Source organism: Oncorhynchus masou, chromosome 27 (genome assembly GCF_036934945.1).
Source record: "Oncorhynchus masou masou isolate Uvic2021 chromosome 27, UVic_Omas_1.1, whole genome shotgun sequence".
Lineage (NCBI taxonomy): Eukaryota > Metazoa > Chordata > Actinopteri > Salmoniformes > Salmonidae > Oncorhynchus > Oncorhynchus masou.
In genome coordinates, this window is record NC_088238.1 from 59,430,286 (window position 1) to 59,445,673 (window position 15,388).

General features: G+C 46.1%; 1 protein-coding gene across 1 annotated transcript in view; it reads right to left on the bottom strand.

Moving 5' to 3' along the window:
- Positions 1-15,388, bottom strand: part of adam19a (ADAM metallopeptidase domain 19a) — a 238,946-nt gene that overhangs the window by 180,689 nt on the left and 42,869 nt on the right. Inside the window, 1 exon segment of the mRNA XM_064939148.1 lies at positions 13,659-13,744. Within this exon segment, the coding sequence (XP_064795220.1) occupies positions 13,659-13,744 (86 nt within the window).

Genomic DNA, 15,388 nt, shown 5'->3' on the forward strand with positions numbered 1-15,388 from the left:
TTAGAGGTGTTAACCCTGTTACAGGTGTTAACCTGTTAACCCTGTTAGAGGTGTTAACCTGTTAACCCTGTTAGAGGTGTTAACCCTGTTAGAGGTGTTAACCTGTTAACCCTGTTAGAGGTGTTAACCCTGTTAGAGGTGTTAACCTGTTAACCCTGTTAGAGGTGTTAACCTGTTAACCCTGTTAGAGGTGTTAACCCTGTTAGAGGTGTTAACCTGTTAACCCTGTTAGAGGTGTTAACCCTGTTAGAGGTGTTAACCTGTTAACCCTGTTAGAGGTGTTAACCTGTTAGAGGTGTTAACCTGTTAACCCTGTTAGAGGTGTTAACCCTGTTAGAGGTGTTAACCTGTTAGAGGTGTTAACCCTGTTAGAGGTGTTAACCCTGTTAGAGGTGTTAACCTGTTAGAGGTGTTAACCCTGTTAGAGGTGTTAACCTGTTAACCCTGTTAGAGGTGTTAACCTGTTAAATTTAACTAGGCAAGTCAGTTAAGAATAAATTCTTATTTACACTGACTGCCTAATCCCGGCCAAACCATAACCCCGACATTACTGGGCCTATTGTGCGCCACCCTATGGGACTCCCAATCACAGCCGGTTGTGATACAGCCTGGATTTGAACCAGGGTGGCTGTAGTGACAACTACAGCTTTGCAATGCAGTGCCTTAGACAGGTGTGCCACTCGGGAGATTTGCTTGATGTTATAATGAAGAATTCACGGCATAAACACACACACAAATGCTCACAAACGCACTCACACACACACAACCTGTTGCTTTCGTAACCTGACACAGCTAACCTGGGAAGATGGAGAGAAAAAGTATATGAAAAGATTGGAATAAAGACGAAAACAGAATGTTGACATATCCTCTCTCTCCCCCTCTCTTTTATTATCCAGCTGTTGTCTCTCTAGAGCTTCTCTCTAGGAGATCAGCTGTTTAACGGACAAGTTCTTCTCTCTAGGAGATCAGCTGTTTAACAGACAAGGTCTTCTCTCTAGGAGATCAGCTGTTTAACAGACAAGTTCTTCTCTCTAGGAGATCAGCTGTTTAACGGACAAGGTCTTCTCTCTAGGAGATCAGCTGTTTAACAGACAAGTTCTTCTCTCTAGGAGATCAGCTGTTTAACGGACAAGTTCTTCTCTCTAGGAGATCAGCTGTTTAACGGACAAGGTCTTCTCTCTAGGAGATCAGCTGTTTAACGGACAAGTTCTTCTCTCTAGGAGATCAGCTGTTTAACGGACAAGGTCTTCTCTCTAGGAGATCAGCTGTTTAACAGACAAGTTCTTCTCTCTAGGAGATCAGCTGTTTAACGGACAAGTTCTTCTCTCTAGGAGATCAGCTGTTTAACGGACAAGGTCTTCTCTCTAGGAGATCAGCTGTTTAACAGACAAGTTCTTCTCTCTAGGAGATCAGCTGTTTAACGGACAAGGTCTTCTCTGGGAGATCAGCTGTTTAACGGACAAGGTCTTCTCTAGGAGATCAGCTGTTTAACGGACAAGGTCTTCTCTAGGAGATCAGCTGTTTAACGGACAAGGTCTTCTCTCTAGGAGATCAGCTGTTTAACGGACAAGTTCTTCTCTCTAGGAGATCAGCTGTTTAACAGACAAGGTCTTCTCTAGGAGATCAGCTGTTTAACGGACAAGGTCTTCTCTAGGAGATCAGCTGTTTAACGGACAAGGTCTTCTCTAGGAGATCAGCTGTTTAACGGACAAGGTCTTCTCTCTAGGAGATCAGCTGTTTAACAGACAAGTTCTTCTCTCTAGGAGATCAGCTGTTTAACAGACAAGTTCTTCTCTCTAGGAGATCAGCTGTTTAACGGACAAGGTCTTCTCTAGGAGATCAGCTGTTTAACGGACAAGGTCTTCTCTCTAGGAGATCAGCTGTTTAACGGACAAGGTCTTCTCTGGGAGATCAGCTGTTTAACGGACAAGGTCTTCTCTAGGAGATCAGCTGTTTAACGGACAAGGTCTTCTCTAGGAGATCAGCTGTTTAACGGACAAGGTCTTCTCTCTAGGAGATCAGCTGTTTAACGGACAAGTTCTTCTCTCTAGGAGATCAGCTGTTTAACAGACAAGGTCTTCTCTAGGAGATCAGCTGTTTAACGGACAAGGTCTTCTCTAGGAGATCAGCTGTTTAACGGACAAGGTCTTCTCTAGGAGATCAGCTGTTTAACGGACAAGGTCTTCTCTCTAGGAGATCAGCTGTTTAACAGACAAGTTCTTCTCTCTAGGAGATCAGCTGTTTAACAGACAAGTTCTTCTCTCTAGGAGATCAGCTGTTTAACGGACAAGGTCTTCTCTAGGAGATCAGCTGTTTAACAGACAAGGTCTTCTCTAGGAGATCAGCTGTTTAACGGACAAGGTCTTCTCTAGGAGATCAGCTGTTTAACAGACAAGGTCTTCTCTAGGAGATCAGCTGTTTAACAGACAAGCTCTTCTCTCTAGGAGATCAGCTGTGTTTAACGGACAAGTTCTTCTCTCTAGGAGATCAGCTGTTTAACAGACAAGGTCTTCTCCCCCACAGTCCCCATAGAAGATGGCTTGGAACACACTCCACCAGTGTGTGGGCCGATACAGATAGCAGCTTTTTGTTGGAACGGTTCGACACACACACACACACACACACACACACACACACACACACACACACACACACACACACACACACACACACACACACACACACACACACACAAATGTATGCCCACACACAATTTCGCTCTCACACACACACACACACACACACATACACACACACACACAGACTTTCTCTCTCTTGGTTCAGTGCGTACACCAGCAGTGATTGCCAGGCAGGCCCGGTCTTGACATTTCTATGTCTTTGGGGCTCCCGTCTCGCTGGGACCCGAGAGGGGTGCGTTCAAAAGGCCGAGGATTCTGGGATGCGGGGGCGCGTCAGGCTCCATCTCTAACCTCTCCTCCACAGATCTGACATCCAGCTGCATTCTAGAGGAGAGGAGGGGAATCAATCTCTGTTGACTCAAGAGTTGATACAGCAGGATAAAGCATTAAAAGCAATACCTTTCATTTCTCCTCTGTCAGGGTGGGGTTGGGGGATGGGTTACTCGCTATGCTTTCAAGACGGAAAACGAGTGTAAACATGATTTTCTCTCTCTCCCTCTCTATCTCCATCTCTCTCTGTCTCGTTGAGAGGTTGCTTGCGTTAAGGGTGGGGCTCTAGACAGAGGATACATTCTTTGCATTAAGTGTAAGCCTCCAGTCAAGATGGGATGGTCTGAGTGGTACAGAGTGGAGACTCCAGTCAAGATGAGATGGTCTGAGTGGAGAACACCAGTCAAGATGAGATGGCCTGAGTGGAGAACACCAGTCAAGATGAGATGGTCTGAGCTGTACAGAGTGGAGACTCCAGTCAAGATGAGATGCTCTGAGTGGAGAACACCAGTCAAGATGAGATGCTCTGAGTGGAGAACACCAGTCAAGATGAGATGGTCTGAGCTGTACAGAGTGGAGACTCCAGTCAAGATGAGATGGTCTGAGTGGTACAGAGTGGAGACTCCAGTCAAGATGAGATGCTCTGAGTGGAGAACACCAGTCAAGATGAGATGGTCTGAGCTGTACAGAGTGGAGACTCCAGTCAAGATGAGATGCTCTGAGTGGAGAACACCAGTCAAGATGAGATGCTCTGAGTGGAGAACACCAGTCAAGATGAGATGGTCTGAGTGGAGAACACCAGTCAAGATGAGATGGTCTGAGCTGTACAGAGTGGAGACTCCAGTCAAGATGAGATGGTCTGAGTGGAGAACACCAGTCAAGATGAGATGGTCTGAGTGGTACAGAGTGGAGACTCCAGTCAAGATGAGATGGTCTGAGTGGAGAACACCAGTCAAGATGAGATGGCCTGAGTGGAGAACACCAGTCAAGATGAGATGGTCTGAGCTGTACAGAGTGGAGACTCCAGTCAAGATGAGATGGTCTGAGCTGTACAGAGTGGAGACTCCAGTCAAGATGAGATGGTGTGAGTGGAGAACACCAGTCAAGATGAGATGGTCTGAGCTGTACAGAGTGGAGACTCCAGTCAAGATGAGATGGTGTGAGTGGAGAACACCAGTCAAGATGAGATGGTCTGAGCTGTACAGAGTGGAGACTCCAGTCAAGATGAGATGGTGTGAGTGGAGAACACCAGTCAAGATGAGATGGTGTGAGTGGAGACTCCAGTCAAGATGAGATGGTGTGAGTGGAGAACACCAGTCAAGATGAGATGGTCTGGGTGGAGAACACCAGTCAAGATGAGATGGTGTGAGTGGAGAACACCAGTCAAGATGAGATGGTCTGAGTGGAGAACACCAGTCAAGATGAGATGGTCTGAGTGGAGAACACCAGTCAAATGAGATGGTCTGAGCTGTACAGAGTGGAGAACACCAGTCAAGATGAGATGGTCTGAGCTGTACAGAGTGGAGACTCCAGTCAAGATGAGATGGTGTGAGTGGAGAACACCAGTCAAGATGAGATGGTCTGAGCTGTACAGAGTGGAGAACACCAGTCAAGATGAGATGGTCTGAGCTGTACAGAGTGGAGACTCCAGTCAAGATGAGATGGTGTGAGTGGAGAACACCAGTCAAGATGAGATGGTCTGAGTGGTACAGAGTGGAGACTCCAGTCAAGATGAGATGCTCTGAGTGGAGAACACCAGTCAAGATGAGATGGTCTGAGTGGAGAACACCAGTCAAGATGAGATGGTCTGAGTGGTACAGAGTGGAGACTCCAGTCAAGATGAGATGGTCTGAGTGGTACAGAGTGGAGACTCCAGTCAAGATGAGATGGTCTGAGTGGTACAGAGTGGAGACTCCAGTCAAGATGAGATGGTCTGAGTGGAGAACACCAGTCAAGATGAGATGGTCTGAGTGGAGAACACCAGTCAAGATGGGATGGTCTGAGCTGTACAGAGTGGAGAACACCAGTCAAGATGAGATGGCCTGAGTGGAGAACACCAGTCAAGATGAGATGGTCAGAGTGGAGAACACCAGTCAAGATGAGATGGTCTGAGCTGTACAGAGTGGAGAACACCAGTCAAGATGAGATGGTCAGAGCTGTACAGAGTGGAGACTCCAGTCAAGATGGCATGGTGTGAGTGGAGAACACCAGTCAAGATGAGATGGTGTGAGTGGAGAACACCAGTCAAGATGAGATGGTGTGAGTGGAGAACACCAGTCAAGATGAGATGGTCTGAGTGGTACAGACAGCGTAGTGGTCAGAGGAGAGAACACATAGATTACATTTGCAGTTTTACAGTGAGAGGGGGACTGTTGACTGACACACACACACACACACCGAGACACACACACACACCGAGACACACACACACACACACACCCTCCTCTGAGTCGAGGGATGTCACTACTTCCACCGAAGGTGGTTCCTCTCCCTGTACGGGCGGCGCTCGGCGTCGCCGGTCTACTCGCCATCAACAATCCTTTTGCCTTTTGTTTTGTCTTTGGTTCTTTCACACCTGGTTTTCATTTGCTTTCATTTCTGTGTGTATAATTTCCCCTGTTGCCTGCTTAGGTTTGTGCGGGATTATTCGTGTTATGTTGCTTGTTGAGGTTTGTGCGGGATTATTTGTGTTATGTTGCCTGCTTAGGTTTGTGCGGGATTATTCGTGTTATGTTGCTTGTTGAGGTTTGTGCGGGATTATTCGTGTTATGTTGCCTGCTTAGGTTTGTGCGGGATTATTCGTGTTATGTTGCTTGTTGAGGTTTGTGCGGGATTATTCGTGTTATGTTGCTTGTTGAGGTTTGTGCGGGATTATTCGTTGTTATGTTGCTTGTTGAGGTTTGTGCGGGATTATTCGTTGTTATGTTGCTTGTTGAGGTTTGTGCGGGATTATTCGTGTTATGTTGCTTGTTGAGGTTTGTGCGGGATTATTTGTGTTATGTTGCTTGTTGAGGTTTGTGCGGGATTATTTGTGTTATGTTGCTTGTTGAGGTTTGTGCGGGATTATTTGTGTTATGTTGCTTGTTGAGGTTTGTGCGGGATTATTCGTGTTATGTTGCTTGTTGAGGTTTGTGCGGGATTATTCGTGTTATGTTGCTTGTTGAGGTTTGTGCGGGATTATTCGTGTTATGTTGCTTGTTGAGGTTGCGCCTGTTCATTTTCACGTATTATTCCCGAGTTCAAGGAGCGTTGTTTTTTCCTCCTTCCGTGAGTATAACTGGTTTCTCTTTTGTCGAGAGCGTTTATTTTGCCATTGTGCCTGACCTATTTGTTTTAGTGGACTATTAAAAAAACGCTACTCGGACATCTCTGCTCTCCTGCGTTTCACTCCTTCACCTACATCTAGACGCAATATCGTAACAAGGGAGCCGCTCTCTGAGGGCATAATCAATATTGATAGACACAGCTTTCATGATTCTCAGCTCTCGTGGTGGACCTGTGTTCCTCAAGTGCAGACACCTGTTCTCGAGAAGACATTTTTAAAAGCACATTCCACTTCATTAGAGGGCACCAAGTGCCTTGCAACTCCTCTCATAAAACCCTTCAGAGTAGGACCCCCCCCCCCCCAAAGATAGAGATAAACACCAGCCATGCATCACATTTGGGTACTAATTATGTTTTTGGCTGGATTTTTACAGACATGGGTGGTTTTGTTTTGCGTGCCTGCCTGTCAGTGTGTGTGTGTGTGTGTGTGTGTGTGTGTGTGTGTGTGTGTGTGTGTGCGTGCGTGTGTGTGTGTGTGTGTGTGTGTGTGCGTGCGTGCGTGCGTGCGTGTGTGTGTGTGTGTGTGTGCCTGTGTGTGTGTGTTTGTACATGGTAATGTGTGTGTGTGTGTGTGTACGTGTGTGTAGCCTACGGATCATTGAAAGTCATCTGTGCCCTGCGGGGGGAATTGACCGTGGTGGGCAGTCGGGTGAATGTCAGGCCTGTCTTCGGATGTCTCTTACTCTGCTTGTTTACGGGGGTGAGAGATGGGTGCACGTACCACCCAATCTAATCAGAAGGGAGACATGAGACTGCAGAGCTCAGGGAACGAAGGAGGAGAAAGAATAATGAAAAGGGAGGAGGGAGAGAGAGAGAGAGGCCTCTGTGGTAACATTCTCTTTCTCTGAGAAGGAATGAGAGGCTGGAGAGTTGAGTCAGAGTACTGCGGCTATAACAACAAATAGTGTTTGCCGAAAAACGGACAATGTTGGAAATTATACACAGCTGTGAACTCTTTCTGTGGGAGTGTGATTTCTGCTGTCCAACACCCACTCAATACACATCTGGTAACTGTTTGTCTCAGGAAAATGATATAACTCATAACTCATACTGAAACAGAAGATTTCCACATAACTGAACTACACCAAATAATTCTATAGGGAAGTACCTACAGTGTTAACTAACACCAATGAATCAAATCGATATATTTTGGCCTACAACCACTGAATCATATCCATATATGTTGGCCTACAACCACTGAATCAAATCCATATATGTTGGCCTACAACCACTGAATCAAATCCATATATTTTGGCCTACAACCACTGAATCAAATCCATATATTTTGGGCTACAACCACTGAATCAAATCCATATATTTTGAGCTACAACCACTGAATCAAATCCATATATTTTGAGCTACAATTAGTGATGTTACATTTGATACCAGGATCTCTGAGGCACTCGTCAAAATCGCTAAGCAGCTAACTCAGAAGCAGTGTGCCGATGCGTGCATCACTTTATCAGAAGGACGTCAAAATGCGAGATCCCCCATTGATTTCACAGTGGTTCCGGTGTTTTCTTCGACTCCAAGCCGCTTTCAGACAACGACCTCTACTGGACACTGTACTTACAAATATAGTTAGGATTTTGGACAAAACCTTCCACTTGATTGGTTGCTTAGCAGGTAGAGTAGAGGACTATGGAACAGTTATGGACGTGAGGGTATGAGGTTGTGAAGGCATAATGTTTAGAAAATAGTTGAATGTGAAACCACACATTCTACACTTTTGTTCAAATCATTTGTTGTATTTAGTATGGTATGACGTACCTGTTATTCCCACTGATTATCGGCTACTTAAGCCAATGACTCATCGCTTCTCCACAGAGTTTTGATGAAAATGAAAACAGTGTAGAAAAAATAAACGTCTCTGATAAGCACACGTCGCTATTTATTGCTGACCGGCAAATGTCAGTAATGTGATTTGTGAACAGATGATGAAGTTCAGAGTAATGAACGGTTTTTCGGCATAATTTGGTGAAAGCAGCGCCAAAGCCTTCAGAAAGACTTGTTTTTCCCCCATCACTAAATTAAAGATATTCTCAGTATAAACTATTCAGGCACCTAAACTCAGGTATGGCTCTACCCTAGCCAATCTGTTACCGACCAAAGCGTGCTCTCCTCCCAGGCCAAAGGTCAACAGAGCACGTTACGAACTCTTTCCAGGAAATCCCTTCGTCTTGGAATGTTCCTTCATGATATCCACAAAAACACGTTTTAAACCGTAAACGCATAATAATTCCATGTACACACATCCTAAACAACAGTTTTACATAAAACCCACACTTCAAGAACTTGTGGCGTAACTTCCTGTTTAAGACACACCATACACAGTTCATGAAGTAATTCACCCCCCCTGGGGATAATTAATAACCTTGGTTATTCCCATCAACCAACAAAATGTTCCTCGATGACTCGCAAACTAATGAGCGTCATGCGTAACGTGCACCAGCACTTCAACACGGAAACAGCACGTCGCTCCAGACAAACTTCAGCTAGGTTTCAATTATAGGATTTATCTCTCCTAAAACACTTCGATTCTTATTCTAACAATATATTTCACATTGCTGGAGGATGTACATATAAAAATGGGCAGCTTTATACACGCCATAAACATTGTAAACAAGTTCCATTGTTTTAGTAACTGGCGTGCACAACAAACACTCGACTTCTGCGCCTTATTGTCAAAGTATTGCTGGCGAACGGAACGCGCTACTCTCTTTAGTTACAGGATTCGTGGCTATACCTTGAAGAGATACAATAGGAGAGCTTCTCTAACAAATCATTTCTTAAAAAAGTGTCATTGTCTAAGAGTCACGGACATGCCCTCCGTGACAAACCCCTGAATCAAATCCACAGATTACAAACCCCTAGAATTAAAGGGGAGGGAAGAGGAGGAAAAAGAGGAGGGAGGAGGAGGAAGGAAGGAAGGAAGGAAGGAAGGAAGGAAGGAAGGAAGGAAGGAAGGAAGGAAGGAAGGAAGGAAGGAAGGAAGGAAGGAAGGAGGAGGAGAAGAGGAGGAAGGAAGGAGGGGAGTAAGAAAGAGGAGGAAGGGGGAGTGGAGTGAGGAGGATGGAGGAGAGGAGGAAGGAGAGTGAAGGAGCAGGAGGGGAGGAGGAAGAAGGGGGAGGAGGAGGGAGGAGGGGAGGGAGGAGGAAGGAGGAGAGAGGATGAGGGAGGAAGAGGAAGGATGAGGGGAGGGAACAAGGGGAGGAAGGAGGAAGGAAGGAGAGAAGGAAGGAAGGAAGAGGAAGGAGGGAGGATGAGGGGAGGAGGAAAGAGGGGGGGAGGTATGAGGATGGAAGAGGGGAGGAGGGAGGAAGGAGAGGATGGGAGGAGGAAGGAGGGGGAGGAGAAGGGAGGAGGGGAGGGAGGAGGAAGGAGAAGGAACAAGGGGAGGAAGGGGGAAGGAGGGAGGATGAGGGGAGGGAACAAGGGGAGGAAGGAGGAAGGAAGGAGAGAAGAAAGGAAGAGGAAGGAGGGAGGATGAGGGGAGGAGGAAGGAGGAGGGGAGGTATGAGGATGGAAGAGAGGAGGAAGGAGGAAGGAGAGGATGGGAGGAAGAAGGTGGAGAAGGAGTTCTGTAGAGAGTAAGGGAGTGATTCGCTGGGTTTTGTGATCACTGATCTTAGAGGAATCAACAGACCACCACATTGTGTCAACAGACCACCACATTGTGTCAACAGACCACTACATTGTGTCAACAGACCACCACATTGTGTCAAAAGACCACTACATTGTGTCAACAGACCACCACATTGTGTCAACAGACCACTACATTGTGTCAACAGACCACCACATTGTGTCAACAGACCACCACATTGTGTCAACAGACCACCACATTGTGTCAACAGACCACTACATTGTGTCAACAGACCACCACATTGTGTCAACAGACCACCACATTATGTCAACAGACCACCACATTGTGTCAACAGACCACTACATTGTGTCAACAGACCACCACATTGTGTCAACAGACCACCACATTGTGTCAACAGACCACCACATTGTGTTAACAGACCACCACATTGTGTCAACAGACCACCACATTGTGTCAACAGACCACCACGTTGTGTCAACAGACCACCACATTGTGTCAACAGACCACCACATTATGTCAACAGACCACCACGTTGTGTCAACAGATCACCACATTGTGTTAACAGACCACCACATTGTGTTAACAGACCACCACATTGTGTCAAAAGACCAATACATTGTGTTAACAGAACACCACTACCTATTCCACCTTTTCAAGTACTGAGATTTGGGCAAAACGTCTTAAATAAGCCTTCCACCCTATGCAATACAAACATCTTAAATTAGCCTTCCTTCTATGCAATACAAACATCTTAAATTAGCCTTCCTTCTATGCAATACAAACATCTTAAATTAGCCTTCCTTCTATGCAATACAAACATCTTAAATTAGCCTTCCTTCTATGCAATACAAACATCTTAAATTAGCCTTCCTTCTATGCAATACAAACATCTTAAATTAGCCTTCCTTCTATGCAATACAAACATCTTAAATTAGCCTTCCCCCCTATAATCATCTTAAATTAGCCTTCCCCCCCTATAAACATCTTAAATTAGCCTTCCCCCCTATAAACATCTTAAATTAGCCTTCCCCCATAATCATCTTAAATTAGCCTTCCCCCCATAATCATCTTAAATTAGCCTTCCCCCTATAAACATCTTAAATTAGCCTTCCCCCGTATAAACATCTTAAATTAGCCTTCCCCCTATAAACATCTTAAATTAGCCTTCCTTCTATGCAATATAAACATCTTAAATTAGCCTTCCCCCCTATAAACATCTTAAAATAGCCTTCCTTCTATGCAATATAAACATCTTAAATTAGCCTTCCCCCTATAAACATAAACACTTCACCCCTCTCCCTGGCTAGCACCAGGCTCCTTCCCTTCTATGCAATATAACCATCTTAAATTAGCCTTCCCCATAAACATCTTAAATTAGCCTTCCTTCTATAATATAAACATCTTAAATTAGCCTTCTTCCATATAAACATCTTAAATTAGCCCTCTCCCTGGCTAGCACCAGGCCTCTCCCTCTCCCTGGCTAGCACCAGGCCTCTCCCTCTCCCTCTCCCTGGCTAGCACCAGGCCTCTCCCTCTCCCTGGCTAGCACCAGGCCTCTCCCTCTCCCTGGCTAGCACCAGACCTCTCCCTAGCTTGCACCAGGCCTCTACCTCCCCCTGGCTAGCACCAGGCCTCTACCTCTCCCTGGCTAGCACCAGGCCTCTACCTCTCCCTAGCTAGCACCAGGCCAAGCGAGGCCATCTGTTCCCCTACAATAGGGCCCTCTGCCATCTCCACATGCCTCTCTCCGTGGCCACAGCCAACTACATGGAAATACGAGATACAGTACAAAATACACATAGAGCTCTATTCATCCCTCTCCCACCCCATGAGACCATGGACGGTGAATCGCAGTCACATCTGCCACAGTTGCTTCCAAAATGTTTGTTGGGATGGATGGGGGGTCTTGAGGTCTTGTTCTGAATAAAGGTCAACTTAAGCTTCCCCCCCCATCCCCCAAACAAAGAGCAGAGGTGCAAGTACATGCATTTGGTATTTTGATCTTTTCATATTCATCACATCCACCTCGACATGTTGGTACCATAATATAACAGCCGAAATGTCAAAGTAGCACAGATTATTAGAGCAAACAGAACTAGAGAGAGAGAGAGAGAGAGAGGCAGAGAGAGAGAGAGAGAGAGAGAGAGAGAGAGACAGAGAGAAAGAGAGAGAGACACAGAGAGAAAGGGAGAGAGACAGAGAGAGAGAGAGAGAGAGAGAGAGAGAGAGAGAGAGAGAGAGAGAGAGAGAGAAAGAGAGAGAGACAAAGAGAGAAAGGGAGAGAGACAGAGAGAGAGAGAGAGAGAGACAGAGAGAGAGAGAGAGAGAGAGAGAGGATTATTAGAGAGAGACAGAGAGAGAGAGAGAGAGAGAGAGAGAGAGAGAGAGAGAGAGAGAGACAGAGAGAAAGAGAGAGAGACACAGAGAGAAAGAGAAGACAGGAGAGAGAGAGAGAGAGAGAGAGAGAGAGAGAGAGAGAGACAGAGAGAAAGAGAGAGAGACACAGAGAGAAAGGGAGAGAGACAGAGAGAGAGAGAGAGAGAGAGAGGGAGAGAGACAGAGAGAGAGAGAGAGAGAGAGAGAGAGAGACAGAGAGAGAGAGAGAGAGAGAGAGAGAGAGAGAGAGAGAGAGAGAGAGAGAGAGAGAGAGAGAGAGAGAGAGAGAGAGAGAGAGGGAGAGAGAGAGAGAGAGATGGAATTTTGGATCAGGCATATTAATTCTCTCTTCTGTATGACTGTCTGTGTCCACAGACGACAACAAGACGATCCGGTTGCCAATAGTGACCATGTTTACAGTCAACATTCCATTTAAGGAGTGCACAAAGGAGGGGACAATAGCTCCGTGGTGATTTGCAACAATACGCCACGTCGGACATAGCCAACGGTGACAGATGGATTCAGACATTTGTGTTCAAGTTCGATCTTTACACAAAACCCCCATTGACTCGGAGTGCATTCAAGACTTAACAGAGTTATACAAACCCGCCATAGAAACATGTCAAAAAGGAAAACCTTCCATAGAAAGTGTCATAGAACTCGAGACAACTCTACCGTGTTTTTTTATTTTGTTTGCAAGAGCCTGTTGGACATGGTCTTGAGTAAGACTTGAATAATAGCTGCGATAGTTCATTCAGACTGACAAACAGACCATGTCAGATATTCGGCTCGTTGACAGGAGCAGTTTCCTGCTGCCTGAGGGGAAGATGGCAGACAACTGTTCCATGGGAGAGTTTTATGAACCAGCTGAACTTCCGCGTAAATGTCCCGTTGTTAATCTTTCCTCAATCTGCTGTTGGAAGGGCAAATGGAATGGCCCCAACCTTTGGTGAATGAGCAGTACTGTAAATAACAATTATAACCCGGAATAAAACAGTATTGTATAATGTCATGATAATATACTACATTTACTCCACATCATTTTTCTAAAGTGCACATATTGGTTTATTGTCTCTCAGCAGTACTCCTCCTAGAGCTGCCTAGTGTGTGTGTGTGTGTGTGTGTGTGTGTGTGTGTGTGTGTGTGTGTGTGTGTGTGTGTGTGTGTGTGTGTGTGTGTGTGTGTGTGTGCGTGCGTGCGTGCGTGCGTGTGTGTGTAGGAGGATGTCTATGTGGGCAGACAACGTAGGCACCTTTCCTTAGCAATTACATCACATAATCCAACCTTACATTTGTGTGTGATTGCAAATCCCAAGTGAATTTAAAGAAAGCCGCTCAGCACATCCCACACAGCCAAAATATGTCCTGTGTGTAGCCTTTGTGGAGAGCCCAGGAGGAGGGCAAGGAGAGGGGTTGGAGTGACGTTGATGGATGGTTGTCACTGACCTGTTTTGCTGCAGTCCCAGCATCTTCCCTCTTGGTGCGTCCAGGAGAGATCCACTGTGCTGTCACCGTCTGTCCCCTTAACTCTCCTGGCAAAAACACAAACACAGGAGGTCAATGAGGAGCAAGACACATTCATTACCGCACAGGAGGTCAATGGGGAGCAAGACACATTCATTAGCACACAGGAGGTCAATGGGGAGCAAGACACATTCATTAGGACACAGGAGGTCAATGGGGAGCTAGACACATTCATTAGCACACAGGAGGTCAATGGGGAGCAAGACACATTCATTAGGACACAGGAGGTCAATGGGGAGCAAGACACATTCATTAGGACACAGGAGGTCAATGGGGAGCAAGACACATTCATTAGCACACAGGAGGTCAATGAGGAGCAAGACACATTCATTAGCACACAGGAGGTCAATGAGGAGCAAGACACATTCATTAGCACACAGGAGGTCAATGGGGAGCAAGACAGATTCATTACCACACAGGAGGTCAATGGGGAGCAAGACACATTCATTAGCACACAGGAGGTCAATGAGGAGCAAGACACATTCATTACCGCACAGGAGGTCAATGGGGAGCAAGACACATTCATTAGCACACAGGAGGTCAATGAGGAGCTTTACACATTCATTACCACACAGGAGGTCAATGGGGAGCAAGACACATTCATTAGCACACAGGAGGTCAATGAGGAGCAAGACACATTCATTAGCACACAGGAGGTCAATGGGGAGCAAGACACATTCATTACCGCACAGGAGGTCAATGAGGAGCAAGACAGATTCATTAGCACACAGGAGGTCAATGGGGAGCAAGACACATTCATTACCGCACAGGAGGTCAATGGGGAGCAAGACACATTCATTAGCACACAGGAGGTCAATGGGGAGCAAGACAGATTCATTAGCACACAGGAGGTCAATGGGGAGCAAGACAGATTCATTACCACACAGGAGGTCAATGGGGAGCAAGACACATTCATTACCACACAGGAGGTCAATGAGGAGCAAGACACATTCATTACCGCACAGGAGGTCAATGAGGAGCAAGACACATTCATTACCGCACAGGAGGTCAATGGGGAGCAAGACACATTCATTACCGCACAGGAGGTCAATGGGGAGCTTTACACATTCATTACCGCACAGGAGGTCAATGAGGAGCAAGACACATTCATTACCGCACAGGAGGTCAATGAGGAGCAAGACACATTCATTAGCACACAGGAGGTCAATGGGGAGCAAGACACATTCATTACCACACAGGAGGTCAATGAGGAGCAAGACACATTCATTACCACACAGGAGGTCAATGGGGAGCAAGACACATTCATTACCGCACAGGAGGTCAATGGGGAGCAAGACACATTCATTAGCACACAGGAGGTCAATGGGGAGCAAGACACATTCATTACCACACAGGAGGTTAATGGGGAGCAAGACAGATTCATTACCACACAGGAGGTCAATGGGGAGCAAGACACATTCATTAGCACACAGGAGGTCAATGGGGAGCAAGACACATTCATTACCACACAGGAGGTCAATGAGGAGCAAGACACATTCATTAGCACACAGGAGGTCAATGAGGAGCAAGACACATTCATTACCGCACAGGAGGTCAATGGGGAGCAAGACACATTCATTAGCACACAGGAGGTCAATGAGGAGCTTTACACATTCATTACCACACAGGAGGTCAATGGGGAGCAAGACACA